We start from the raw sequence: 27,306 nt of genomic DNA, 5'->3' as shown, positions 1-27,306 counted from the left end.
ATTACACAGGCAATTGCAGGACACAGCAGGAATTCAGGAGCGAGGGAGACACGGATGGAGGGAAAGTGAAAGAGAGAGAGGGATGCCTTTTATAAAGCCAACTCCTGTGTCTTTGGGAAGAATTTGTGAGCAGTGAGACCGGGTCAGAAACAAGAGCCTGATAAGCTAATGACTGTCTCCGTAACTCTCCTGGATGGTGCACCGGTGTCGCTGCTGAAGTTTTACAGTCCCAGAAGTGTCGTGTGAGCATGCGTACGACAACAAAGCAGACATGTGGACGACAAACTGAGGCTTCAGGCTCCTGCCTCTCTGCACGGGTCAATTAGACTTCAATCCCAGCAGAAAAGGTAAGCAAATTAACTTCTCAGCAGAGTGCAATGTAAATATTCAAAACAGAAAAAAAATGCTTTTTTGAATTTCTACATAATTAATTCCTTTATTTAAAGAAATAATTATATTTCTTTGCTCATATTGGGTTATTTGTTCCAACCTGGAAATGCTGAAAGAAAATCTGCTCATTCCAGACCAGATTTACATCACTCAGGTGTAATTTATTCTTGTTCTATTTTTTTGCTTGTTATCTATTTTCTTCACAGCCAAATGCAAAGCTAATGCAAAATTATTAAAAACTTTTTATCAAAAAAATCTCACATTTTACAAGTAAAGATGTAGTGAACAATATAAAGACATTTTAAAGGTTATACAACATTAAAGATAAATCTAAATGTACCCTTTTTTATATTTCAAAGCTATGAATGAATGTAAAATCAACTGTATGAACTTGCAAAACCTGCAATTTACATGCCAGAATGTGGACTCATAATAATGCAATTTACATGAAACGTGCACAGGCTATCTCTTCCTAGATGCAGTCTGCTGTGCTGATTTTAGATTTAAAGATCCGCAGGATGGACTTCTAAGTGAGATAACGTCAACATATGTAGATGTGAACGATGTTCATGGACAAGCCTAAGAAAAGGAAGTAACCTCTGATATTTTGTTAGATGTTTAGTGTTGGGTAATGCTGCTTTAAGAAGAAAATTATCACAACATGACTCCCATTGAAAGTGAGCTGTTGCACTGCTGCTTTACAGAAAAGTAATGTGTGATCCCAAATTTTGTTGGTGCTACGATCCACACGTGAAGTAAACTGTAGAACAAATTGCTGCTTTTCTGATCAACATCATCATTTCCACTGCACACGCTCCAATCCGTCTCTGACTTGTGCCTAAAGCACCACTCTGCTCCGCTGAGACACGCCAGAATTTTTTTTCCGATGCAGAAACTACGAAGAAGAAGCTGTGAAAACATGTCAAATCAGGAGAGAGAACATGCAAACCATCCTGTCAGTTTCAAAATTAAAATCAACTCACAGACTGATGATTGTAAATCACCACTGTATCAATATTACACCCCAGCCTGTGGCCCCATTCCCAGGTCATCATTCGGTCAGAGGGTCATGACAGTTTTGAGGTGGAAAACGACACATTTTCATGTGAAACCACACAATCCTTCTGAAACACATGCATTTCTTAATTTACTCATCCGTGGTAAAAAAAAAAAAAAATATAACCTAGTGTAGAGTAAATTAAAGTACTAAATTTATGACGTTTTTCAGATTTTCTGTCATGGCCTGTATGCTGCATTTGCTCAAAAATGAAATCCACGGCTCATTTCCAAGTTCTGTTTGTGATGCTCATCCTCGGTTGTCATTTTTATGAAATTCACTCACTTTCTGGTTTAAACAGACTGAATTGAAAAGTTGCTCTCTTTCTCTCTGACTTGGTACCATGCTATGACACATAAGAGGGCTCTGTATGAAGCTTTAGATCAGGATAGATGGATGAAGTGTAATTTTAAAGGAGCAACACAGCCACAGGCTCGCAGTGCAAATCAATTTGCCAAATTCTACGAATTGAATACAAATAGCCGTGCAAAGCAGATTGTTTGGCCCGTTTCTATGTTTCTCACTGGCAAATTGGTCTTGCAAAGCTCCCATCTGGACTGTATGGGCCCGGTTAAAAAGTGACAGGCCAATCAGTGACGAGGGGTGGTACTTTCAGGCGTGGCAGAGTCATGATGTATGCAAGCAGCAACAAGAGGCTGGTGCAGTTATGGTGGAAGACATTAGCGTGGATACTGCGAAAGCGCAACTTTTTATCAGAACTTGACGACATTTCTTTGTTAAAAGATAAACAAAGAACAGCATTAAGTTGTTTTCTTTTCAAAAACGACAAAAGTCGTGTACTGACATGTCTACAGTCGCCATGTTTCGTGTTACGCAGTTCTGGATGGAGTTTACCCACGGTAACAGCGCACCTCAGGGACTATGACATCATGTGGTTTGTTGCTTTGATTGGCCTGTAAAGATGTGACAAACAGAATGTTCATCCAATCACCCTCCGAGTTTTTCTCAAAGGCTCTGTCCTTTCCCAAACACTGTATATCTAAAGTTTGTAACCTAGCATGCCAGGTTACAAATAAAACGCAACCGACTCAGTGTGCAAGGTTCAACATTTTCTTAGATTATGGATTTAAAAAAAAAGGCACCCAAAAATAACAGACTGTGTATACCACGAGTGTCCACTTGAGGCTGCCTGCAGGAACACCGGAAGTCCCGTCTGCACACATGTTAAACAGCAGGTTTTTACACTACAAATAAACTGGTTTACAGCCTGGTTCAAAACACCAAACGTGTCTCATTAGCTAGTGTCTTATTGTGCTCCCACTGCACAGGGGTGAATTTTTTTGTACCATGATCGTTTGGATTATATTTAGGGCGAAAGCTGATGGGTGCGTCTCATATGATTGACAGATAGCTCGGCAGGCAGAGGCTCCGTTTCTGTCAACCAGAATGCTAGCTAGCAGGCTGACAGGAAGTCGCGCTTAGTGGGCGGGCCATTAGGTTGATCCAAAGTTTGGTTGAGACCACGATTTCAATATGGCAGCCTCCACGGATTGGCTTCAAGAGCCGTTTGAGGCCGCCTATTGTAAGCAGACGACTGACGTCACATGGGGTTTGTCCAATTCTTTCTACAGTCTATGGGTGCACCACATGGGAAAATATAGTGAACTAGGTTAAACGCACAGTATGTAAAGTTCTGCTGGCAGGGTTGTCTCAACAAAATATCAGCACAATACGACAAATAGAGACCAGCACTGCACAGCTTCGCCCATCTCCACTGTTTACTTATTGTTTAGAATTGTGGACGATTCAGTTAACACCTCGTAAGCATTAACACTGGATAGCAGATAGATTTGCCAGCTTCCATCTCTGTCAGCAGGAAAATCCGCCTTGAACAGCTCCAGTCCACACCATTTGTACCAAACCAAACACTCTGGCCCAATCGGCGTTATCTGAGGATGAGGTAAAAGCTATGGGCTGGGTTTAGGGGTGCTGAGAGCTGTTTGCAATGGCTTCCTCCAGTGTGGTGATTAGCTGGGATGTAGCTCTGGTATAGCATCAGTTTTACCAGAACTGGACCACATTTCTGTGTGAAAATAAAGACTGTAAAAGTTTGTCATGATGGACAAGATGTTTTCTCTCTTCTGCTGATCTGCTTCAGCATGAGTTTGTAAGAGTTATGTGGGTGAGAGGATTATTTGTTGTGCGAGTGGTTGTTTACAGTGGAGTGATTGGCTCAGACGTAGCCACAGCAGCAGTTTTGTCAGAACTGGACAACATTTCCTTAATAAAACAAGGTCAGAGAGTAACACTGAAAGCTTTCATTATGTAAATGATGTTTCCACTCTACTCCTGGTCCAGCAGGGGTTTACAGTCGTTACAGGTGGTGTTTGCTAGTGTATCCAATGGCTGCTGGTGCATTAGCTGTTACCTTTAGTGTCGCTGCAGGAAAGTGGCAGTTTGATCGTAATTGGATCACATTTTCTTTTTAAAACAAGAGCTAAGTGCTACACTGAAAGCTGGTCTTGGCAGAGGAGACATTTTTGCATCATTTTAATGCATTGAGAAGCTCCGCCATTCACAGTAAGCAGTGGCGGTAACCTGTCAACTCATGATAAGCACATGCGTACGTCATTGTGTGTTGTTGCTCCGATTGTCCCTCTATGAATGTAACAGACAGAACGTTCCTCCAATTACTTTTCGAGAATTTTTTGAAAAGCCCTGCCTCTCCCAAACACTTTCTATAGGAGCTTTCCCAGATTGATGTGAAACATATCCATGCAGTGAATATGAAACAGTAGACGTCTCAGATTATTAAGGCGTATTTAATAAATTCATAATGCACAAGAAAACCTCTAATGGCATTCTGGGCTCTTCCAGGTTCGCTTTGAAAATTGTCCCAGAATGCACTGAAAGCGGCACTCGAGTGCACGTGCTCTGGCATTACTAAAAGTGAACCTTGAAGTGCCTTTTTCAGTGCATTTCTCCCTCAATATGAAACTTGATGAGTTAAATAAATGCAAGTTTTCTTTTAAGTAATTATGCCTTATAAGGTGCCATTATTGAAAACAGTCCTCAATTCAAAACAAGAAGTAGTATGGAGAAGGAGGCCTTGGAGGTTGGTGCTGATCAGTGCTGGTCTTAACTTGCTTGAAATACCAAGTATGGGGATCCATGATACAGAGGTAAATTTTGCAATTTTTTTCCCTCCCTTTTTCTAGCAAATCCAATTTATTTCCATGCATGCAGCTCTGTTAATCCTGAATAAAATGTTTTATTTGAACCTCTTGGACAGAAAGAAAAGAAAGAATGGTAAACTGATGGAGGGAAGAAAGAAAAAGTGTGAGGGGGGAGGTTAGGGGGAGATGGAGGGGGATTACTCGTCACTCCAGAATACTAACGAGGGCCTTTTGTCACAGATCTCTTTCTCTCTCTCTCCCTCTCTTCCGCTCCCTCGTTTTTTTCTTTCACTTAGCAAACACACATGCTCACACACGTGCACATGCACACAGTAATAATCTTTGAAATGACTGTAAACCAGCACACATACATGCATAGAAAATCACACTTTTACACCAGTGCTTCACCACACAAACAGAGAGAAACACATGTAATTACAATCCCACTCTCCCATAATCAGGCAGTCAGTGCGGATGGACACAGAGTCGTTTTTGTCAATGGTGTCTTTTGTTTCTTTTATCTCAGCTGCTAACAAAGCATTCCTGTGTACACAGAGGAGATAGAGGAGGAAGAGGAAAGCAGAGAAAGAGAGAGGGAGAGAAAGGAAACAATCCACTGCTGCTTTTGTTTGGCTAAAAGTTTGAATTCAGTTTTTGGATGCAGTTCGCTGTGGCAGGGCGGTACGGTAAAGTTGCAGCGTTGCCATGGAGATGGAATACATCCGACTGGAGAGGTTGGTCCCAAATATTTCAGTCTCATTTACTCCCAATTGCTCTATTAGTTATCTGATATCCGCCTGTGCTGGAATTTGGATTTGAGAGTGAGCAGAAAATTGGGCGAGAGGGCGATGCAGAGTTGAAAGAGTGAAGTTTTCAATGGTGTCATTGTAATTATGGGTCTTTGGAGGGGCTCACCCTTGCATAATCACCAAAGTGAGATGTAATTAAAGCTGATTGGTTATGTAATTCAGAGAGGCTCCGCAAAGAAACTATTTTGATTTACAGGAAAAGGACAAAAGTATATGGACAACCAGCTGGGTACACAGCAAATTTTGCAGTGTTAAATCAACACTTAAAGAGTTAAATTTAACACTGTGTCCGAGTGTATTTGGTCCTAACCAGAATTGGTGTTAAATTAACTCTTTCCACAGTGTTAAAATTTCAGAGTAAAATTAACTCAAAATTGAGTAAAAAATGAACACTGGCCAACACTGTACAGTGTTAATAGAACTTAACACTACATGTTAATCAGTTCTGAAGAGTGTAAAAATTACTCCCAGTTGTGTTGGTTAACTATTCTTCTGTAATAACAGATCAACTCTATGTCAATGTTAATTCAACTCCCATAGTGTTAAATTTAACACCTATGCTGAGTTTATATAGTTCTCCAATAGTGACACATCGTAGCATTTAAGTATTACTTTTCAACACATGAAGGTGTTTTTAACACCTTAGTAAGATCATTCTTTTCTGTTGTGTTTTAGCAGATTGATTAATAACATCATCAATAATTATTACTCAGGCAATTTAACAAGGCTGTACATAATTGTGACCTACAGTTAGCAATGAATACTTACACTTTACTCACTTATGCAGCCTCTGTTGCTTTACACATACACTTCACTTTGCAGCCACAGGCAAGAAGTCACTTACTCAGTAAACAATTTCACTCATGGTGGAAAGTTTAAAAACTTAAAAATCTTCAACAATCCACCAGAAACATGAACAAAGGACTTCAAGCAATGATTACTGCACAATAGACATCATCTAAACATATCCAAACACAATTTAAAACATCTAAAACACATATAAACATTCTGCATGAGGGCATCATGGGAAAATTATTCAAATTTTGAGATGGAAGTAGGCAGAGCTTATATCAACTGACTCTCTGCAGTGCTGATGGGATCAACACCATCAAACAATCCAACACTGAAGACCACTTAACTCAGAGTGGAGTTAAAATTACACTTAGGGAGTTAAATCAACCTAACTCTGAGAAATTAACACTCCAGTTTTTACTGTGTATATTCGGTTCAGGCTCTATTCAAGATTAAGCATCAGTTTGTTCATATTTTTTTTTTCTAAAAGTAGAGCTATATCCAACCTTTTATGTTCTCCACACTTGTGTGGAGGTATCGTCATCAATCAGAGCCCTGGCATCTACAACATCACACCTTACAGGTGAACTTAAATGCAGACTGCAAGCCAGGATTAATTGGTAAAACTTAATAAATCCAGTCAAACTATACCAGTGACTGCATAACTTGAGTATTTATTCTGGCTTACTTTATAATTACTATATATTATATTACCCTCTAAAAATTGAATACTCAGTTGAGTAAACAAACTAGGTCTGTCAGAATTAATGCATTACTATTGATGAGATAAAGGTCCATAAATAGTGCATCATATTTATCAGTTGCATATATCACACACTTTGTCTTCCCTATATACAAAGTGTATTCACCCCTTTGGATGTTTTACCCTTTTATTGATTTTAGAAATCAATCATGGTCAATAAAATTTGGCTTTTTTGACAACAACAAAAAACATACAAAAACACCCTCATTAATGTCAAAGTGGAAATAGACTTCTATAAGGTAATGTCAAACCAAAATATGTAAAATATGTGATTGAAATGTGTCTTAAGTGATTGTAATATAAAGACAAATGTGTCTTGAAGGTCCAGTCACTGGTTAATCAGTATTCCTGGCTACCATTACACCAAGAAGACAAGAGAACACTATACAAAAACTCTTGCCTGGGTTCTTCACCAGTCGAATCTTTATGGGGGAGTGGCAAAGAAAAAGCCACTGGTGAAGAAAAGTCAGATTTAATCTGGACCAGAGTTTTCCAAAAAGCATGCGGGAGACTCCATTGTCAAGTGGAAGAATGTTCTTTGGCCATCAGACAGGACATCACCACAAACACACCATCCTCTCTGTGAAGCATGCTGGTGGCAGCATCATGCTGTGGGGATGCTTCTCAGCAGCCGGCTCTGGAAGGCTTGTAAAGGCAGAGGGTAAAATGAATGTGGTAAAGTATAGGAAAATCCTGGAGGGTAATTTTATCCATTCTGCAAGAGAACTATGGCTTGGAGAGATTTCTTTTTGAGCAAGACAATGACCCGAATCATACAGAGTAAACTGCACAGAAATTGGTGAATGTTCTGGAGTGGCTCAAAGCCCAGACCTCAGTCCAATAGCGCATTTGCTGCTGGACTTGAAAAGGGCTGTTTGCGCCCCATCCATGTGCAACCTGACAGCGATTTTGCAAAGAAGAATGGAGAAATTTAATGTTACAGGTACCGCTTTTGTGTTACTAACCTCATTTCTGATTAACTCAATGAGAGCAAATCTATGCAGTCAAGAAGGAGAGATAATCATCAAAAATAACATACGTTCCTACAGTTAGGGTGTCCACATACTTTTGGCTACATGATAAAGTTAATCCAGTGTGATCTGATAAAGAATTGGAAACAAAGAAACTTTGTAAAAGGTAATAAGGGAGCCTTGAGTCTGTCTTTCAAAGAAGTCCTGATCAGAGCTCTGAATGATTCAAACTTTGGTCTTTTTCCTACCAAACTCTTAGGACCGTCTCCTGTTACCCGTTAAAAGTTCACCCTTTGTCCACTAAAGGCCTCTCTAGTTAGAATCAACTGTAAAGCCCCAAAAGACTTTAACTTTATCTTGATTAACGTCTGAGTTTGGGACAAAGATTTTTCTAACCCTCATTGATTCATTCAGGTATCTGCTCTCTCTCCTGCTGCTGACAAATGAGACTCTGTGTGGAGCTTGTTGTTTCTATTCTAATTCTTCCTTCTTCTCTCTTTTATCCTCCTTATCCTCCTCTTTTGTGGGTAATCTGCCTTCTACTGGCCTTCGTGATTTGTTGGACGTAAGTGAGCATGCTGAATGTGTGGAGATACTGTAACTGTCTTTCTGAAACAAGGCTTTGAATGCATTTAAATGTCTGGGTAAAGGGAGACATTCATGCATCCATGCATTACTGTTAAATATTAAAGTACAGAAATGACTGTTGTGCTTTTAATATGTATTTTCTCTCATAAGGTTTCCTAGTTATGTTACTGTGCATTAAAATGGATGAAGCAACAGCTGTCAGAGAGTAAAGTCAAAATATTAAGAACCCCCCTGGTGATTAGTTGCAGTAGGTCATGAACCCCGCCTCCTCTATGTTAACAGATGGGATATGGGTCAAACTATGATGTGAAAATACACATCAATAAAGTCTTGTCAGATTCAGACTGCCATGATTATTAATATTCCGATTCACAGTTAACCATGTGATTCCATGTCTGTCATCAGACAAATCAATCATGCAAAGCTCCAATCTGAGACGACTGTGCCAGGTCTAAGGAAAGATCCAACCAATCAGCATCTTTTCAGGAGAATGCAGCAGTAGCTATGGGTGAAATTTAGATTTACTTGAAGCAGGCAGCAATGACTGCCACCGGTATAACGTTTAGCGCAGATGTAGCTATAGTGGCAATTTTATTACAACTTGACCTCATTGATTTACTAAAACAAGAGCAAAGAACTGCACTTAAAGCTTTTCTTGGTGAAGAATACGTTTTCGCACTTCTCCCAAATCCTGATCGGACTGGCATGGGTTTTACCCACCAACATGCTCCACCTTTGTCTTTCCCCTCTGATTGGCCCGTATTGAACAGACAGAATGTTCATCTGATTAATTGTTGAGACTTTTCTGAAAAGCGTTACTTTTAGCGTTGCTTGAAGCCCATGTTGACTTACAGAAGGATTAAATCGTAGGGTATTAGATTAGATAACAGTTTATCTGGCATGCCAGGTTAGTGGTCGGCCATTGCTCGCTCTGCATCTTTCTCTGCACGGAGACTCTTTCATCAGGTCTCTCCTATAAATGCATCCTCTCCTGTTAAATGTCAACTTCTGCCATTGTTTAGTTTGTGGATGTATGAAGAAACTCTGTCAAGTTCCCGCACTGGTTCTGAATGTGAATTAATAAACATCAAACTTCCTCACGTTGATCAGCTGTTTTAAATCAACTCCTGGCTAAAAACAAATGATGAAGACGTACGTTTTAAGGCGATTTAATATAAAAAGGCTAATGATGATAACAATAGATAGTCGATAGATAGTCGTTTATTGTCATTGCATTGTAAAAATGCAACAAAATTACATTTGGCAGTCTCCTCTGTAGCAGCAAACACAGTGGTCCAAGCGGTGGTTTGAAATCTGCAGCCTCACGTTGTCCATCCTGCTGACGAGGGTGTGGGCATCCGGGAGAAAGATGCTCAGTACGACAGATTTGTGTGGGGCCGCTCTTAGCCTAGCCTGCTGCACGGCTTGATGCCCCACTTCTGCCTTCTCGCACAGAAGGTGCCTCCTCCCCACCATCTGTAGGTGTTGTGAAAAATTCCATGTCCTCCTCCTCCTGTCAGTCTCCGAGTGCCCCGCTCTCCGCATAATCTTCATCAGGAAAGATGTAAACTCTGTGGGCACGCTGTCAGTTCTGGTGTAAGTGTAGGGCTTTATTTTGCTGCTAACCCTGGATTAGCGCCTGCATGCAGAAGGCCAAGGTTCAAAACCATGCAGCCAAAAAGGGAGCCAAACAGAGCCACAACTGAGTTAAGCAGAACCAGAACAAAATGTGGAAGAAACGTAGGAGGACCAAAACAGCAGTGGTCGTTGCAGGCAAGATGAGTTTATGTTAGTTTAATTTTGTGGAAAACACCACAAAACAGACAGCATTAATTAAGCTATGTTTAAAATAATCAACCTCAGTAATAAAGTTTTTTTTTTTTTTAAATAATGGACACAGATAAAAACTTTGTTTTTGCAACAAGGAATATGATCATTAACAGGAATGATCATTTTATGACTTTTTCAGATAAAGGTTATTTTTTCTAAGAAACAACAGTCTGTGGTAGTTTTTGCTATTATCCTTGTTGATGCTTAATTGTAACTCATGTCAATTTCAGTAACTGATGTCAATGACAGTTTCTAGGGAAAGAAAATCTGTTTCATCTTAAATCTTTATTAGGAGGTCAGAACAGGAAGATTCATTTGAAATTGGCCAGTCAAACTGGAATCAGCACCACTCTGGTTTAATTACTACAAGGGCACAAAACTGTTTAAAGAGAGCGGAATATTATAGATTAAGCCAAATAATTTTGTTGTGGAATTACACAAGATTGATGCATTAAACTTTAAAATATACATAATTTCATTCATTTGTTTTAAAATTATACAAATATTTACAGCACAAACCGAGTTGGAGGTGGAATAATGTCTCATTAACTGTAATCAAGAAAAAGAGTTCAATTAATCGTGATTATGATTTTTGCCATAATCGTACTTCCAAGTGAGTCGGGACTGAAAACTTGTGTCTGAACTGGCTGAGAACCACACACAAACTTCCATCAGGCATGCTGAAATAAAGCAGTCAGAAGAGCAGAGAGAGAGGTCTCATGTTGCTGAATGCTTCCTGTTATGTTTTCCCCTTGGAGGAGCTGCTTTTGCTAGCTTGCAGATTTGTGCTGAATTAGCTGTATTTTCTCGCTACATCATGCTTGTTTGTGACAAAATGTATGCATGTTTGAGCTTTGTACAGATTCATTTTCTTTGTGATCTTGCAGTTTTACAAATAGTATAAGGAAAGTAGGCTGAACCAGCAGACAAGTTGAGGTCTTTTTCTTTATTTTTCCTCATTCTTTAAACTTTAAAGTTTTATAAGGACTAAAGTTTGTTTGATTTGTCATCCTCAAACCTTGAAGTGTGTTCAAAAGGACTGAAATTTCTTGTACAGAAAGCATATTTGAATATTGGGATTGATATCAGTATCGGCTAAAATGAATCTGTAAATATCACCATATTGGATATCAGCAAAAATCCAATATTGTGCATCCCTAAAGGAAATACTTCAGTAAAGCCAAGAAAAGTCAAGTCTTTCATTTTACTGGAGAGCTTTGAAATGTTATCTGACTGTCAAATTCTGTACACAAATATGTGCAGACACTAATGTCAATGAAATCTCACAGATAATTTATCTGAAACATAGTAAAAAGATTTCTATACATAGAGGAATTAAAGTTCAAAAATACATAAAAATGCATAGATATTAGTAAAACTGAGCAGCATTTTTTGCTTGGCTGGCTGGCTAAGTGGGGTCTTGTGTAAATTTCTTACTGGGGGCCAAAATTACTACCTACGCCTCTGCTGCCACCTCTCAGACACTATCATCCTCCATCAATGCTCAGATTGTCTCTGTCCATTTTCAATATCAACTTTAACTCACTTTTGCTGACTAAATTGGTCCCACATCATTAGACTCAAGTGTTTTTAGTTCTTGTCTGTTTAAACTGATGACTGAGCTTGAATTCACTTCCAGTAGTTGCCATTATGCATCGCAAGTGCATCACAGTGAAACATGTGCTTTGAGAACTGAGATTATCTATTTCTAGGAGAACCGTTTAAAGTTTTGCCAACAGGAGGGCTGAGACCATGAATGACTTCAGACAACTGTACGTTTGTTTTAGAGAAAGTTGTGTTTTAGCAAATGTGTTGGGTTTGGTTTTATTTTCAGGCCATGTTGCCCAGCCCTAGCAACACCCAAAAGCACATCCAACTGAAGTGCCAACTGCCTCTGACTGTGATTTACAAGTTTAGCAGAATGTTGTACTGAAGAAGACTTGACAACTGTAAGTAAAACCAAAAAAAAAGAAGAGGGCTTGCAAGTATTGCGACTGTTTCAGTCTTTCAAGAGGCGCCCTGTGAAAGCCGTTACTAAGAATTCACTTTGCTGCTTTCACTTCAACCTAAGAGGCTGTAACCATGTCTGTGTTTTTTTTCCTCTGAAAATGTCACCACAGATAAGCAAGTTAACTTCAGAACAGGAAATTCACTATCAAGTTCCTTAATCGAGACTTCACAAGAATCAGTGCCTACATCTGAGGAGTGAGGCTGTTCTTCTTGTAAACACTGAAAGACCAGTAAAAGTATAACACGCTGAATCAGAAAACTCTCACCTAAGTCAACAATTTAATGATCAGTTTGTTCAAAATGTTTTGGTGACAGTCCTGTATGGACAGATCACAGTCGTTATGGTGGACCACTTTTTTTTTTTAACAACCTTGTTTTGTTAGTGCTGTCTGGTGGTTTAGTCTTGCACTCTGTGGTTCTCAGTTTGCTGGTTCATGAGCTTGAACAGGAAACAGACACTGAGAAAATGTGTCCTAGTGTGCAGCAGTTAAGCCTTGTTATAACCCAACAGTCATGCTCATAATTATTTTATGAATCTGTTTTTAATTAAGCTTTTAATTGCCTAAAATGCAAGTCTTAAGTTTGACTTATTGAAGCAGCTGTTGCTTCATAATCTTAGAGGAAACACTTTAAGATGGAAAGAAGTGTGCTTCCTGTTGTAGCTGTTCTCTATACTTAGAATCATGTTGAAACCTCTTTCCACATCTCAAGGTTGCAGCTTCTAAAGAAGAGATGACTGCTGTGTTTCTCATGGTGTAACAGTGAGACATTCTTTATTAAATTTCTTAAGAGAACACTTTTTTCAGTAGCAGTAAACCAGACGTAAGGAAGGTACTGGACTTTGGACTTCAAAGGAACTTGTTTTGTCACTCATTGTGCAGCAAAGTGCAGCACCATGAAATCTTCTGCGGAAATATTGCTTAAAATGAAATTGCATTACTGCTCATGTTCATGCATGTCTTCCCACTCTGCATAAGCCCTTGTTCACAACCTCCAGACAGTTTTGGATTTTGAGGCTCTGACATTAAACAGGAGATGGTATATTTTCTTACTTTTTTTTTACAATTCTAAAGGCTCTATCTAGTTTGGGTAGAGAAATGGTGAAGAGTTGTTAACATATTCTCCTGGTCCCAGCACCAGAAGAAAATAGCTGGGTGGAAATTAGATTTTTATGTGTGTGCAAAGACGACCAAAGCCATTGTCTTTGACTGTTTTAAAACAGATTCACACTGCAAGAATTTCAGTTTTTACAATTATTTACGCAAGTTAAGAAAGTGCAGCAAACATTGCAAAACCCCTGTTGGACTGCAAGAGATTCATATTATTTTGACTGATATTAATTGTCATTGAAACTGCCAAGTAGCTAGTACTAGTAGTAGCCTAGTAGTACTACTTTCTGCTTACTTGTACTGCTGCTGATTATACTTCTATATACTAAAGTGGGATTTTGGTCACTGGTTCTATTACATTCTACCTCAAACAAACTGCTCCACGGCTCGATTGAAAGGGAGCTTAGACCACCTCTGGCAAGTGATTTTGGCTCACTTTTGTCCTGAAACAGAGTTAGACTGTCATGCTCACACATATCCAGACAATTTCAGCCAAAGAGGAAACGCCTACTTGTTTTTGAACAACCTCTCAAATTGGTCCAGGTTTGAAAACACCTCATCTTTCCCCCTGCCCTTTTGATTCTCTCTTAAAAACACCTCAATCAGGTGTGTGTTAACCACAGGAGGCTCCAGTAAAAGTACCTTTTAATGTCAATGAGTGACGAAGTGAAAGGGGAAAAACAAAAAAACGTGTAGGTGTGCTAAACTTTTACTTCTTTCTGACTTGTTTTACTTATTTAAATTACATTTTTATTCAGAGTGGCAATTTAGTTCTACCTTTCCTCCTTTCTACTTTCTTTTGTTGCTCAGTCCTTTGAGTGAAATGCATGCCTGGTGTGGTTTCAGGTATATATCACAAGGCTTACTGACTGTCAGTTTCCCTCTCAGGTTAAAGCAGGTGGCTGAAAGTTCTTAAATACTAGTCATTATTCAGAGTGTGTGTCTTTCCCCTCAATACATCAGGACATCCCCATAGTTTCAACTATTGTGAGATAGTGCTGAGGGTGTGGGAGACATAGCCTCTTTGTTCGGAAAGGCAACATACCTAAACCTCCTCCTGTTGGAAAAGATGAAGCACAAATACTGTAAGAGGTACCACAATATGTTGTTCACAAGACCGTCCATGAGGGGGGAGAAGGGGAATGGCTTTCTGGGGCTCATGAAGCTTGGTAAAATCATGGTCCATTGTAAAATAAAGCAAAAAAATTGTACTTTAATTTTTACATATACAATGACCACTTTAATCAAAGCAATATATATATGTGTATAAAAGTTAAAAGTGATTAAAATGGCTTTAAAGTGGCAAAAACAGACAGAAAACATGGTGAAAAGGGGTTAAAAGTGACAAAAATTGGTCTAAATGGACACAAAAGGGGGGAATAAGTGATCAAAAGGGGTTAGTATTGGCAAAAATGGATAGAAAGTGGCAAAATGGGTAAAGACTAAGAATAAGAAAGGGGGAAGAAAAGAAAAGAAGGGTGTTGATGTTTAAAAGGGGCTATAAGTGGGTACAATTGATTTAAAAACATGAATCGGCAGAAAAGCTGGTGAAATAGGATTATAAAGTGGTAAAAATGGGTTAAAATAGGTTAACAAAGGCAGAAATAGTGGTGAAAGTGGTCTTTCAAAGAGACAAAAGTGAACTTTAAGTGGCTAAATGGGCAGAAAATATAGTAAAATAGGAATGAAAAGTCACAAAAATTGGTTGAAATGAGCAGAAATCTGTCTTGAGGGGCAAAATGGGTTTAAAAAGACAAAAATGGACAGAGAGCTGATGAAATAAGACTAAAAAATGGCAAAAATTGGTTAAAAGTGTCAAAAACTGAGAACTGGCAAAACAACAGAACTGGCAAAAACAGGAAGAAACTAGAAAATCACTTGGAGAGCGCAGACCTCCACCATTAGCCCTATCTCCCAATAGTACAGAATCCTTAAAAAATTCCTATATCCAGATGGTGATCTGGATCAGTCCCAAAATCTAATTAGTTCATCCTTATGCCATTTCTGCCATTTCCTGAAAATTTCATCTAAATCCGTCAACAACTTTTTGAGTTATGTTGCTAACAAACAACTAAGTACCAAACTAACTTAGAAACAAACCCTGTCGATCACAGAACCTCCTCGGCGGAGGTAAAAACGGTGAAATGGGGTTACATTAGACAAAGGTTAATTTAAAGTGGCAAAATGTGCTGAAAGGTGGTGAAATGGGATTAAAACTTGGGTAAATAGCCAAAATATATTTAAAGTAGAAAAATGGGTTAACAGAGGCAAAAATATAGGCGGAAAGAGGCAAAACATGACAAAAAGTGAAAAAGTGAGCCAAATAGATAAAAAGTGGCACCAAGACTAGCACCAATGCTACCAAATAAACACACATTGATACCAATCAGTTTATCACAACTAAGGGCCCATCCTCTGGGTTTTTCAAGGGCCAAATCTGTGGGCAGGCCTGATGGCATTCAGAGTCTTCAAGGCTGGGATCAGCTGGTAGAGCTGGTGTACTGACCTCACATGGCTCCTGCAAAATATAAAAAATTTATTTAACTTAAAAATCAAAGATCCTTAGGTTGGTTCAGACCACTGCAGACCAGGTTCCTGTGTTAGTTTGGAGCAGAATAACTCAGTCGCTGAAGGTTGAATGATACTTGTGTTAGTGTTCATCACATTTTCACTCCTGTGTTATGCTAGCTGATTACACTCAGCACTAGAAAAACTGCAACTGACTTTATGCTTTTATGTGTGTTTTTGACAACTATCCCATCTGTTAACATAGAAGAGACAGGATTTATGATTTAAATGGCCAGTCAGAAAGAAGTCTGCATAGAGATCTAAATCTTTGGGCTTCACTCGAGGCAGTTTGTAGTGTTGTCCATTAATTATAAAAGCCACAGTGAGAAGTAACAGATACTTATTTACTTATATATTATTTCTTCCTGTTATCAGCAGTGGCCAGTCTTCAAGCTAACCAGAGACAGTTTTTTAACCCCTCTTTCTGTCCTATCCCACAGATGACATCTGCCACACCTCCCTCCTCCCGTAGCTCCACCCCTCAGAAGGTCTGCCACTCCCAGACACAGACTGACGTTTTGAAACCCTTACTAGGAGGAGGGATATCTGGTGGTGGTGCGGCTTTGAGGAAGAGGAGGCGTGTCCTGTCCAAAGATGGGCGTAGCAACATTCGAATTGAGCACGTCAGTGGACGGAGCGCTCTGTACATGCGGGACCTCTGGACGACGTTTCTGGACATGCAGTGGCGCTGGAAATTCTTTCTGTTCACGGCCACGTTCGCAGGGACCTGGTTCCTCTTTGGCGTGCTGTGGTATTTGGTGGCCCTCGTTCATGGAGACCTGCTCGGTGAGAAAAGAAGACAGTTGAGGAGTTGCATGCTGTGTCTCAATTCAAGGGTAGCATCCTTTGTAGAACCTAACCGATGAAGGACACAGCCTTCGTAGTCTGCGTAGAGGTCAATCTGAAATAAGACAGTCTGGTCTGTGGAGTATTTCCTGTTTGCATCACCAGCTGTCCACACCCTTTTATTTTTAAGTGAAAGGGTGTGGACTTAAATCTGGAGAAGACAGCCTACTGTCCCTAGGTACTGACAGGGTATGGAAACTGTCCTCTTTGGGTGTCAATCATGTGCTAATCAGGCACCTGATAGCACCTTGGAGTACCAGCAGCTCAAAACAGGAGTCAGTAACAACAGCAGAATAACCTGTTTGGCATTGGCAGAGAAGATTTGACAATTTTTTCATGGCCGCAGCTCACATACTCAGCTCTGCTGCTCATCCTACAAATGCATGATCCGAACAAAGGTGGCACCATTTAAAAGGAAAATAAAAGACTTTCCAACTGTATAAGATTTATTGCAAAGAAGCATTGTTACAACAAAGAAATAAGAGGCAATGTGTTAAACTTTGTCCACTTAGAGGTCACCAAATCAGGCACTTTGACAAATTTTGACCACTGTGAGGACACTAAAGGAGGCACTCTATTGTTTTTGTCTACCATAGTGGCATACAAGAGAGCACTTTTGTGGTGAACAAAAGAATGAACACTGTCAGGAGAAAGAAACCTAAGTGAGAATTTGGGTCAAAGACACTTAATTTAAACACGAGGCCCTGGACTGTGACACCTAAAGTGTGGTACAGAATGAGTAATGTACAGCAGGAGCACAAGGCCAATGTTTTTGGACTAGCTTGTTAGCTTTAGCCAGTTGAAGCCTCTGTTTATGCATGTGTGATGACCCCTCCCATTCAGTTTCAATTTATGAGTGCACAAGCTTTGAGGTAGATTAACAAGCAGGCTGACCAATTAATTTATTTTGTCAAGATGAATTTAGACATTCTTTGCAGCACTTGTTTGTTAAGGTTGATCAAAGAATTTATCAGCAAAAGCCAAAAAAGGCCTATCCTTTCAGAAATATGCTTCTGCAAACAAGGAATTTGACTCTGGTTAGCTCTGGTATCTAAATATACAGGAATGACCATTAAGTAAAGAAAACATATAAGGAGATCTTACTCATACAGCCTACAAATTAACATCAGATCATTGATTTTTATTCATTTATAATGGTAACTAATAACAGGATCACATGATCCAGTCCGCACCGCGTCATTTATGAGCATAAAGCAGACAGCATGCAGCGTTTATTTACGGAGGTGAGCAGAAAAAAGTTAGCTTGTCGGGACACCAGCAGACACTCACTTTATCACCTCTGCTGTCTGTAAGTGAAGCCAACGCTAACGTGAACACTTTAAAGAGATTATAAAAGGTGATGATACTATGCAGCCTATTTACCGACCGCGGGAGACGAGAGTTGATGCAGTGAGGGAGGGCGGAGCAGAGACTCCTGTACCCATCATGCATAATGCCTTCCATCAACTGTTTTTTTCCTGATGTCACGGGCATATTCCAAGATGACAATGTTGGGATTTATTGGGCTCAAATTGTGAAAGACTGGTTCAGGAAGCTCAAGACATCATTTTCACACATGGAGGCCACCACAGAGTCCAGACCTTAACCCCACTGAGAATCTTTGAAATTTGCAGGAGAAGATTTTGTGCAGCGATCCAACTCTCCCATCATCAATACCAGATCTTGGCAAAAAATTAATGCATCTGGATGGAAAGAAATGTTGTGACATTGCAGAAGCTTATTGAAAGGATGCCACAGCAAATGTCTGCTGTTATCAAAGCAAAAGGCGGTCCGATGAAATATTTGAGTGTGTGACATTTTTCTTGGACAGGTTATGTATCTTTACGTATAAAAAGGGTTCAAATAGCTACCAAAACATTCTGAATCAACATCCATCAAAACAGGAGAAAACAAAGAGAAACAGAAGAGGTCCTTTGGATGCTAGGATGCTACCCCTGATTTGAGACCCAGGTGCAGAGGCAAAATATACACCAGGTACTTGGTCAGGGGTGAAAACAATAAGCTACATATAAGGGTTTATATTGACAAAAGAGTGCAACACTGGAAGGTACAAGTAGATTTGAAACACATGGAACAAGATCCTACAAAATAAACAAATAAAACCTAACTAATACAGAAAATTATATCTAAATGTTCGATGAAATAAAGTTCAGAACTAACCAGCTGTATCTTTAACAGTTTTAAAGATGTTTGTGTCAGAAATAGTTCCTGAAAGGAATCTTGAGCTGAAAATAACCCTGTTCAAATTTAACTTTAGTGATGTATGGAACAAATGTCTTATCATGAACACACACTCTCCCCCAACTTCCTGTAAATGCCACTTAGTTTTCTGATGTTTGCCTCGCCTTTTCTGACATTTACACTCCTCTGAAATGTATCAGAGTTCGCTTTCAAGGTTCAAGGTTTCTTTATAATTTTCTAAAAAGATGAGTTTATTGAACATAAAGGACATTTTTCATTGCAAAGATGTAGAACAAATTGCAGCAACACAAATTCAAAGTCTGGAGAATATCTGGACAGAATACATTGAAATAAAGATCATTGATTACTGTAAATCCAGAAAAGACAAAGTGCTTACAAAGACAAAGAATAAGAAAAACATTGTTTTGTTAATAAAAGCGTATTATGAGAATAATATGCCCCTTAATCTCCATTCTTCCAGAGTTTGACCCTCCATCAAACCACACGCCCTGTGTGATGCAGATGCAGTCCCTGACGGGGGCGTTCCTCTTCTCTCTGGAGTCTCAGACAACCATTGGCTACGGTTTCCGCTGCATCACTGAGGAGTGTCCTGTCGCCATCATCCTCCTGATCGTGCAGCTCGTCATCACCATGCTGATGGAAATTTTCATCACTGGTACCTTCTTGGCCAAGGTAGACGACACATAAACCTACACCAAAACCAAGGGTTTCTCTAGATCCATGCAAACAGCTGCTACACTACTATTCTACTGAATAATTTTCAATTTAGAACTACTCAGTTTATGACAAAGATCTGATGATTGCAGTGAGACTGAAAGACTGAACCTTCTCTGCTCAGGTTGCCAGGCCGAAGAAACGAGGGGAAACAGTGAAGTTCAGCCAGCATGCTGTCGTGTCGACCCATGAAGGGCGGCCCTGCCTGATGATCAGGGTGGCTAACATGCGCAAGAGTCTCCTGATTGGATGTCAGGTAAGGTCAGAAGGTCACACAGAGGGTTAACCTCCAGAACAGAAATAATAATAATCAAACAACTTTATGTGTATAGTACTTTTTGAAACAAGGGTCAATAAAGCACTGTGACATGTGCAAAAGCAAACAGAAGAACAATGCAATAAAACATAGACAACAAAACAAGGAAAGCAGAGCTAATGACACTCAATAACATCAGCTGAACCCTAAACAGGACCCTGAGATAATAAACCCAACAGCATCATAAGACAATGAAAACCCAGACATCACAAGATACCATGCAAACATCATCAACATCATTATTGCACAGACACCACACTACATGAAAGGTACCATAGTTTTTAGTTTTTATCTTTTTATGAAAAAAAAAACACCCAGACTGATATAATGTTGATGCCTCTATCTGACCTTTAAAAGCAAATAAAGCCGTCAAAAGATTATTGATAACTTCAGTATCTGTATTTAAATTCTTGTCTTCTCTGCTTCTGGGTCAGTGTCAATGGCAATTTACCGCACTAGACCAAAAGTTCCTTAAATATCAATTTCCAGAGATAGGATTCAGGCTGAGTTTTATGAATGATTATAAAAAGTCATGAGGTGTTTGGGATGCTTTTGACTCAGTTTGGCATCACTTCTTCTCCACAAACAGTGTAAATACTGGACAAGATGCACCATTTTGTTTGCAGGGCTCACTGGAACTTACACAAAACTGAGATTTTTGACTGGAGCTTAAAGTTGTGGTATAATTTCTCAGTTTGAGTTTGAGTGTGCAGTTGTGCAGAAAATAACTTTAGAGGGAACAGTGCCCTTAAGTCAGGGGTGTCCAAACTATGGTCTGGGGAACAAATGTGGCCTGTGGCCCTTTTTTAATGGCCCACATGAGAACATGAAGCTTGTGCTTAACTGTATGTACATCTTATTTTCAGTACAAGGCAGGGATATCATGTTAATTTTTTAAGCAAACATTTTCACAAGAACATATCTTGACTAATAATGCCCTTGTGGATTGTTGCAGCAAATAGCAGTGCCAATAAAATTTCAGGGGCTCAGCCAGTGGTAGCCAGGGCAAAAGAAAGCCCCCTGGAATGTGATTGGCTCCCCAAAATCTTCAAAATGACTATTTGCATTGTCAGCCATTAACTAGCCAATTAGGTGCACTCAATTACTAAGCATGTATTAACTTGCATTGGATTAGTCTTATCCAGTGCTTATGTGCAGTGCTTAACAAATTTTTTAGACCACCTGTCATATTTGTCTCAGAGACCATACAGCATCATGAAGTGTTTTAATGCGGACTCTTTCATTTTTGGTCAGCTCTCCATGTTTTACCATTTTGAACAGGAATGAGGAATTTCAAACTGAATTCACCCAAATTTGAGCCAGCTCACTGGGCTTCTCTGAGAAGTCAGAAATGAATCAAGCATAATATTCAACCACAAAAACTCATTTTTCTGTTCAGGAATTCAAGTAAATAACCATAATTTGATATATTAATCAAGAAATAATAATGTGCTTTACTATTTTTTCAGTTTTCTTGTAAATCAGTAAATTTGAAAATTCATGGATAACAATACTAATTGTATTTTAGCATTAAAAATATCATTTGGTTTAAGAGCTTTTACATATTGGTGTATTAACCATTGCAGAAACATAAAAAATGATTTTGGTAATTACCAGTGCTGTTAATTTAGGGCAGCTGTGGCATAAACCTTACTTTGGGTGGTGGTCTAATAAATTTGTTAAGCACTGTATTTCTGTATGTGGCCCTCTAAGTAAAAGAATTTGGACACCCCTGCCTTAAGTGCTTTAAAATCAATTAGTACAATCCTTAGATCAATTATAAAACTATCAGGAAGTTGATGTAGAGATGCTAAAACTTGGGTGGAGTTGTCAGTAGATTTCATATGAATAAGCGTCATCAAACTTTAAACCAATTCAGCCATTTTTCCCGACCAGGTGACAGGAAAACTGCTCCAGACGTCTCTGACCAAGGAAGGCGAGACGGTTCGTCTGGACCAGAGGAATGTCCCCTTCCAAGTGGACATGTCCAGCGACAGCCCCTTCCTCATCCTGCCACTCACTTTTTACCATCTCATCGATGACACAAGCCCCCTAAGAGCCTGGGCAGCCAAGGGTAAGTTCAGCTAACAGGAAATTTAGTGAGTTGTTGGGCTTTAGCTCTGCAATCTGTTGATGCGCAGGTTCTCTGAAATATCATAGGTGAGAATAAACAGGAAACAGAGAAGTGTTAGTGTGCAGTAATCTATTGTTGCAGATGTGCTGTATGACAAATAAATATTCTTCCTGGTAGCTGCAGTGACACTTCAGCATAGAATATACAGATTCCCATTGATAGACATAAGGTAGAAGAAGTTCATAACTGTAAAAGCCTTGCTAAAGCTCCTGGAAAAACCAGTGACAACTTATGACTTGGCATGAAAAACACAGCGTCTATGACAAATTTCAGTCTGGTTTCCAAAAAGGAACTCTACAGAGACTGCTCTTTTGAGGATCTCTAATGACATCTTAATGTCATATGATGCAAGGGACTGTTCAGTGTTGGTCCTCCTTGACATTAGTTCTGCCTTTGACACTATTGACCACTGTATCCTGTTAAAAAAGGCTCAATGATTGGATAGGCATCACAGGTACAGCAGAACCTGACCATTTTTTTTTGCATGAAATAAAGAATGAAAGCAACACTAAAAGGTTTTTTTTAAAATAAATATTAATTTTTGAGCCTTTATTAGATAGAGGACAGAGATTTCAAGGATGTCAGATATTTTAGACTGTATAAATGCTATTAAACACTGGATGGCTGACATTTACTGACAGCTCACTGCTGATAAAACAGAGACCTTAGTCATTGCCAAAGACAAGTCTATTCCGTTAATCACAGAATATGGAACCTCTATCCCACGCTGTCCGCCCAAGCCTGCATAACCTTAGAGTTATTTTGATGCATCAATGTCACATGACAGCCACATTTAACAAATCACCAAATCATGCTTCTTCCAGCTATGAAATACAAATAAACTGAGACTTCTACTCTCTGCTGCTGATCTTGAAATGCTTATCCATCCCCTGGTATCATTACTTATAGATTACTGTCATTTACTCATCAGCACCCTCGGTATGCGTTCCCTAACTCATCTCCAGTCAGAGTTCTAACAAGGTCAAACCAGTACCTCCAGTGCTTATATCCCTTCATTGGCTCCCAGTTTCATTCAAAATCCAGTACAAAATCCTCACACTCACCTACTGATCCCTGCATGATCAAGCTCCATTTAACCTTCTGTAATCATTTACCCTCATCAGACATCCTGCCCCCTTAGGTCAAACACTCATCACTGTCAGTTCTCTGTACCCACCTAAAGACTCAAGGTGATAGAGCCTTCCAAGCCATAGCTCCAAAACTTAGGAATGAAAGCCTGTGTCTGTGAAGAGTTCTATATAAATAAACTTTATTGTATCTTTTTACACCAGGTGGGGGCTGGACAGACCCAGAGCTGGCAGACTTTGAGCTCTTGGTAATAATGAGTGCCACAGTTGAGCCGACCTCTGCCACCTGCCAGGTTCGCACCTCCTACCTGCCTGATGAGATTCTCTGGGGTTACGAGTTTCCCCCTGTAGTCTCCCTTTCTCCATCTGGGAAATACGTGGCGGACTTCGCCTTCTTCGACAAAGTGGCCAAGACTAAGACAACGCCAATTTTCAAGACACCCAGCCCTCAACACGTGTACCAGAGTAACGGAGGAGGGCTGGTGTCTGAGGTGTCCGATCCAGAGAAGATCCGTCTGGAGCAGAGCTACAGAGAGAGAGGGGAGGACCGGAGCAGAGCTAGTGTTCGTATCAGCAACGTGTAAATAGATGGACTGGTCAAGAGTTTTATTTAGAGCAACAGGAAAGACAACCAAGTCTGAGGTCAACAGCACAGCAGTGGAAGACTGTTTGTAGACTGTTTGAACTTCACATATCTAGGATCCAAACATGTTTGGAAAACTGGACAACTTTAAGTTTGCCATAGTTGGATGATTTCTGGGAAATGTAGGTTTACATGTAATCATATTACAGCATAACACTCTTCCTAACTACAACTACTAGAAGTTCTGGATCATTTATGATGGACACTTTTTAAACAACAGTAAAATCCAGAACACAAGTCACAACACTGTAGAGGACACAGTCAGTTTTTGTGGCCTCTAAGAAGGAAACAATGATTTTAAGGGATATTTCAGTATTTTTGAAGTTGGGCCTGTATGAGGTAACTAGCAGGGTATGGTTCCTCTGTGGGCGTACATTTGAGCCAACATTGTTTTGTGGCCCATTTTTACCAATAATTCACCATATCCCACAGAGCAACCATACCCATCTGTTATCCTGTATAGCCTAGCTTGCCGGCCGGTACAAACAGCAGGTCCTTCTTAAAGGGGCCATGCTTACTGAAATTCCTGGCGGCTAATGCCACTACTGTTGCTAGTTACCTCAAATAACTCAACATAAAAAAACTGAAATATCCCTTTAACTTGGGCTACAATTTCAACTTTATTCACTGACATCAAAAACATGCTGTTTCCAAATTTGTAATCCCACTTGCAACCAGTAGTGGTCCTTTAATTGACTAGTCTCTGAAAGCAAGCTAGCAAAGATTTACTGACTTAAATGCAGAGTATGTCAATTTCTGCCACCAAGGGGCTCTCAATCAAAACAATAACAAAAAGATGATGAGTGAGAGCAGCACAGTTCTGCCCACCTTCACTGCTTACTTCTTGTCTTGAATTTCAAACACTGTTCAACAAATACTTAACTCTATATTGCATATTTACCAAACAGAGTACAACACTGGTTTTACTGATGAATTCCTCATACAGATGGAGAAAAACTGTTAAAAGTGCCCTACCAGGGGCGCACAGATGGCCTATTGATGTGCGCAGGCAGTTCGGGTTTGAGTCCTATCTGTGGCCCTTTTCCGCATGTTTCTTCCCACTCTCTCTCCCATTTCTGACACTGTCCACTGTCCTCCTCTGTGAAACAAAGGCATGAAAAGCCCAAAAATAAATCTTAAAAAAAGTGCCCTACCAGGTCAATGATGCAAGCTTCTCACAAAGCATTCTGGGACTTCTTGCAGCATCAATCAGGAAGGGTCTACTGGGACCACAACATTACGGTACGGGTAAGGGTTTAGTTTTGTGAGTGAGCCTGGACTACTGTGTAACAGATGGCAGAGAATAACTGTGGCCCATCACAAGTAATACTGCATGCGATGTGAGAAACATTTTTCACTCCATTCCCATTAATCTCTCTGTCACTTGTTAAGATGGGTGCAGAACAGGAAAAAGGGTAGATGACAAGGCATTAGAAATGATGTACAGGAACATTTTCTTGATCTTTTTTACTTTCTTCACTCAGAAGAGCTTGTTAGCTTGTTTTATAGTGAAGATAGTTGTGCATTAATAATATCAGTGTACAGGGAGGTAAAACAATCCACAAGTAGGGGCTGCATTTAGCGCTGTCAGTTCACAGGAAGAATGTTCCTGGGAGAAGGGGAAGGTTTTTGGTTTGAATCCCTGTTGGAGAGTGCCTTTTAGTATGGAGTTTGTACGTTCTCTCTGGGTACTTTGGTTTCCTCTCACAGCTCAAAAATATGCTTGTAGGTTAATTGGAGACTCTAAATTGCCCATAGATGTGAGTGTGACCATGAATACCCATTGACAGCCTCTAGTATCCCCTACAAACCTGAATGAGATCAGTGGTATAGATAACAGAAGGGTGAAAGAATCACTCACCGAAAGGTCTCACAGTGGAAACAATAGCTAATAAGTCTGACACCTTCCTGCAACAGTGGTTTCATGCATTAAAAATAACTACAAAGAAACAGTCAGCCTTACTGCTTGTGGTTCTAATGTTCTTATAGAAGTTTCAACTCTAATTTCAGTTTTTTTCTACCAGCAAAAAAAAAAAAAAAAAAAAAAAAAAACTCACAGGAGCTATAAAAAAAGATTGATATATTGAAAACAAAAGGCAAATGAAACTACAAAATTAAATGACAAACAAAACCAAGAGTGGAAAGCACAGAAAATTCAGTAAGTTTCCCCGGGAAAAAAAGGAAGGTTCATAAGAATCTATCAAGAGTGTGTAGGGTCTGTACCATTATAGTGGGGGAAAATTCACTTTCTGTTTGTCATCCTAAAACATTGATGACTCAAAAAAAAAAAAAAAAAACCCTAAAAAACTTAAAGTTAGTACCTGTTAGTAAGTCTTAGCTTTGTTTCCCTCTATGATCTGATGTAAAACTACACAGAACACTCACCGTTATCTATGCTTCATCTCATAAAGGAAGCTGTGGTTTTGACAGTTTGTACGTTTCATATGAAAAGGCACTGTTGTACACTGATGTAGTTAAACAACTGAAATGTAGCCAAACTCAGTTTGAATGTGCACTGATACTGTATAAGAAGGTGATGGCCTTTTTGTTTCTGTTGTGACTGTTACTGCTGTTTAAAACTGAAATTAGCACTTTATGTACATTTTGCTACTTTAGCTACATTTGCACCTTAGGAGGCACAGTAAGAAAATCTTAATCAAGATGAGTTTAATAAACTACTAAAAGCACTTAAACACTGATTGTAATCAAGTATGCACATGTTTTTACTCCAGAGCTTTTTTTTTAAATGGTTTGATGTCTTTGAAACCAGCTTCTGTAAATGACATGGATGTAAATGCCTACCTGGGCCATACAGCCTGTAAATACTACAGCATACATTCTCTCTATACTAGGAGCCTTAATGTTTGAGTTACTAATGATGTCAGATTTTTATCAAAGCTTCTTTTATTCTTTAGATCAGTGGTTCCCAACCTGGGGCACCTCTAGACCAGGCACCCCTTGTCCGGGGGGCGCCTTAGGTCTTAGGGGGATGCAGGACCATGTCTGCTCTGGTGTTGTCAAAATTGGATGTCCATATAGTTTTTAATTATATTAAATACTTTTTGAGGAACTCCAGAGGAAAACAAACAAACTCAGAATTTAGTTTAAAGAAGTTGGAAAATTACTAGATATCTCAAAATTACTAATTTAAAAGAAACTATTGAATTTTGGCATCAGAAACTTAAATTCTCAACAGTGGAAAGTCAAAAATTTACAAGAAACAAAAATGAAAACTACAGAAGAGGATTAGGGCTACTGAAAATACATTTTTTGAGATGGGTTTTTAATTCTGAGATTAAAGTCAGCATTCTGAGAAAA

General features: G+C 39.4%; 1 protein-coding gene across 1 annotated transcript; it reads left to right on the top strand.

The window, feature by feature from the left end:
- LOC121519612 (ATP-sensitive inward rectifier potassium channel 10-like) lies at nucleotides 1–27,306 on the top strand. The gene is made up of 6 exons (XM_041802389.1): nucleotides 1–347; nucleotides 16,465–16,810; nucleotides 19,554–19,765; nucleotides 19,932–20,063; nucleotides 22,020–22,197; nucleotides 23,550–27,306. The coding sequence occupies exons 2-6, from the start codon at nucleotides 16,465–16,467 to the stop codon at nucleotides 23,927–23,929; spliced, it is 1,248 nt and encodes a 415-aa protein (XP_041658323.1). The 5' UTR covers nucleotides 1–347; the 3' UTR covers nucleotides 23,930–27,306.

The sequence above is a fragment of the Cheilinus undulatus genome, linkage group 13 (assembly GCF_018320785.1).
Source record: "Cheilinus undulatus linkage group 13, ASM1832078v1, whole genome shotgun sequence".
Lineage (NCBI taxonomy): Eukaryota > Metazoa > Chordata > Actinopteri > Labriformes > Labridae > Cheilinus > Cheilinus undulatus.
Note: the sequence above shows the minus strand (reverse complement) of the source record. Positions and strands in the feature narration are given on the sequence as shown.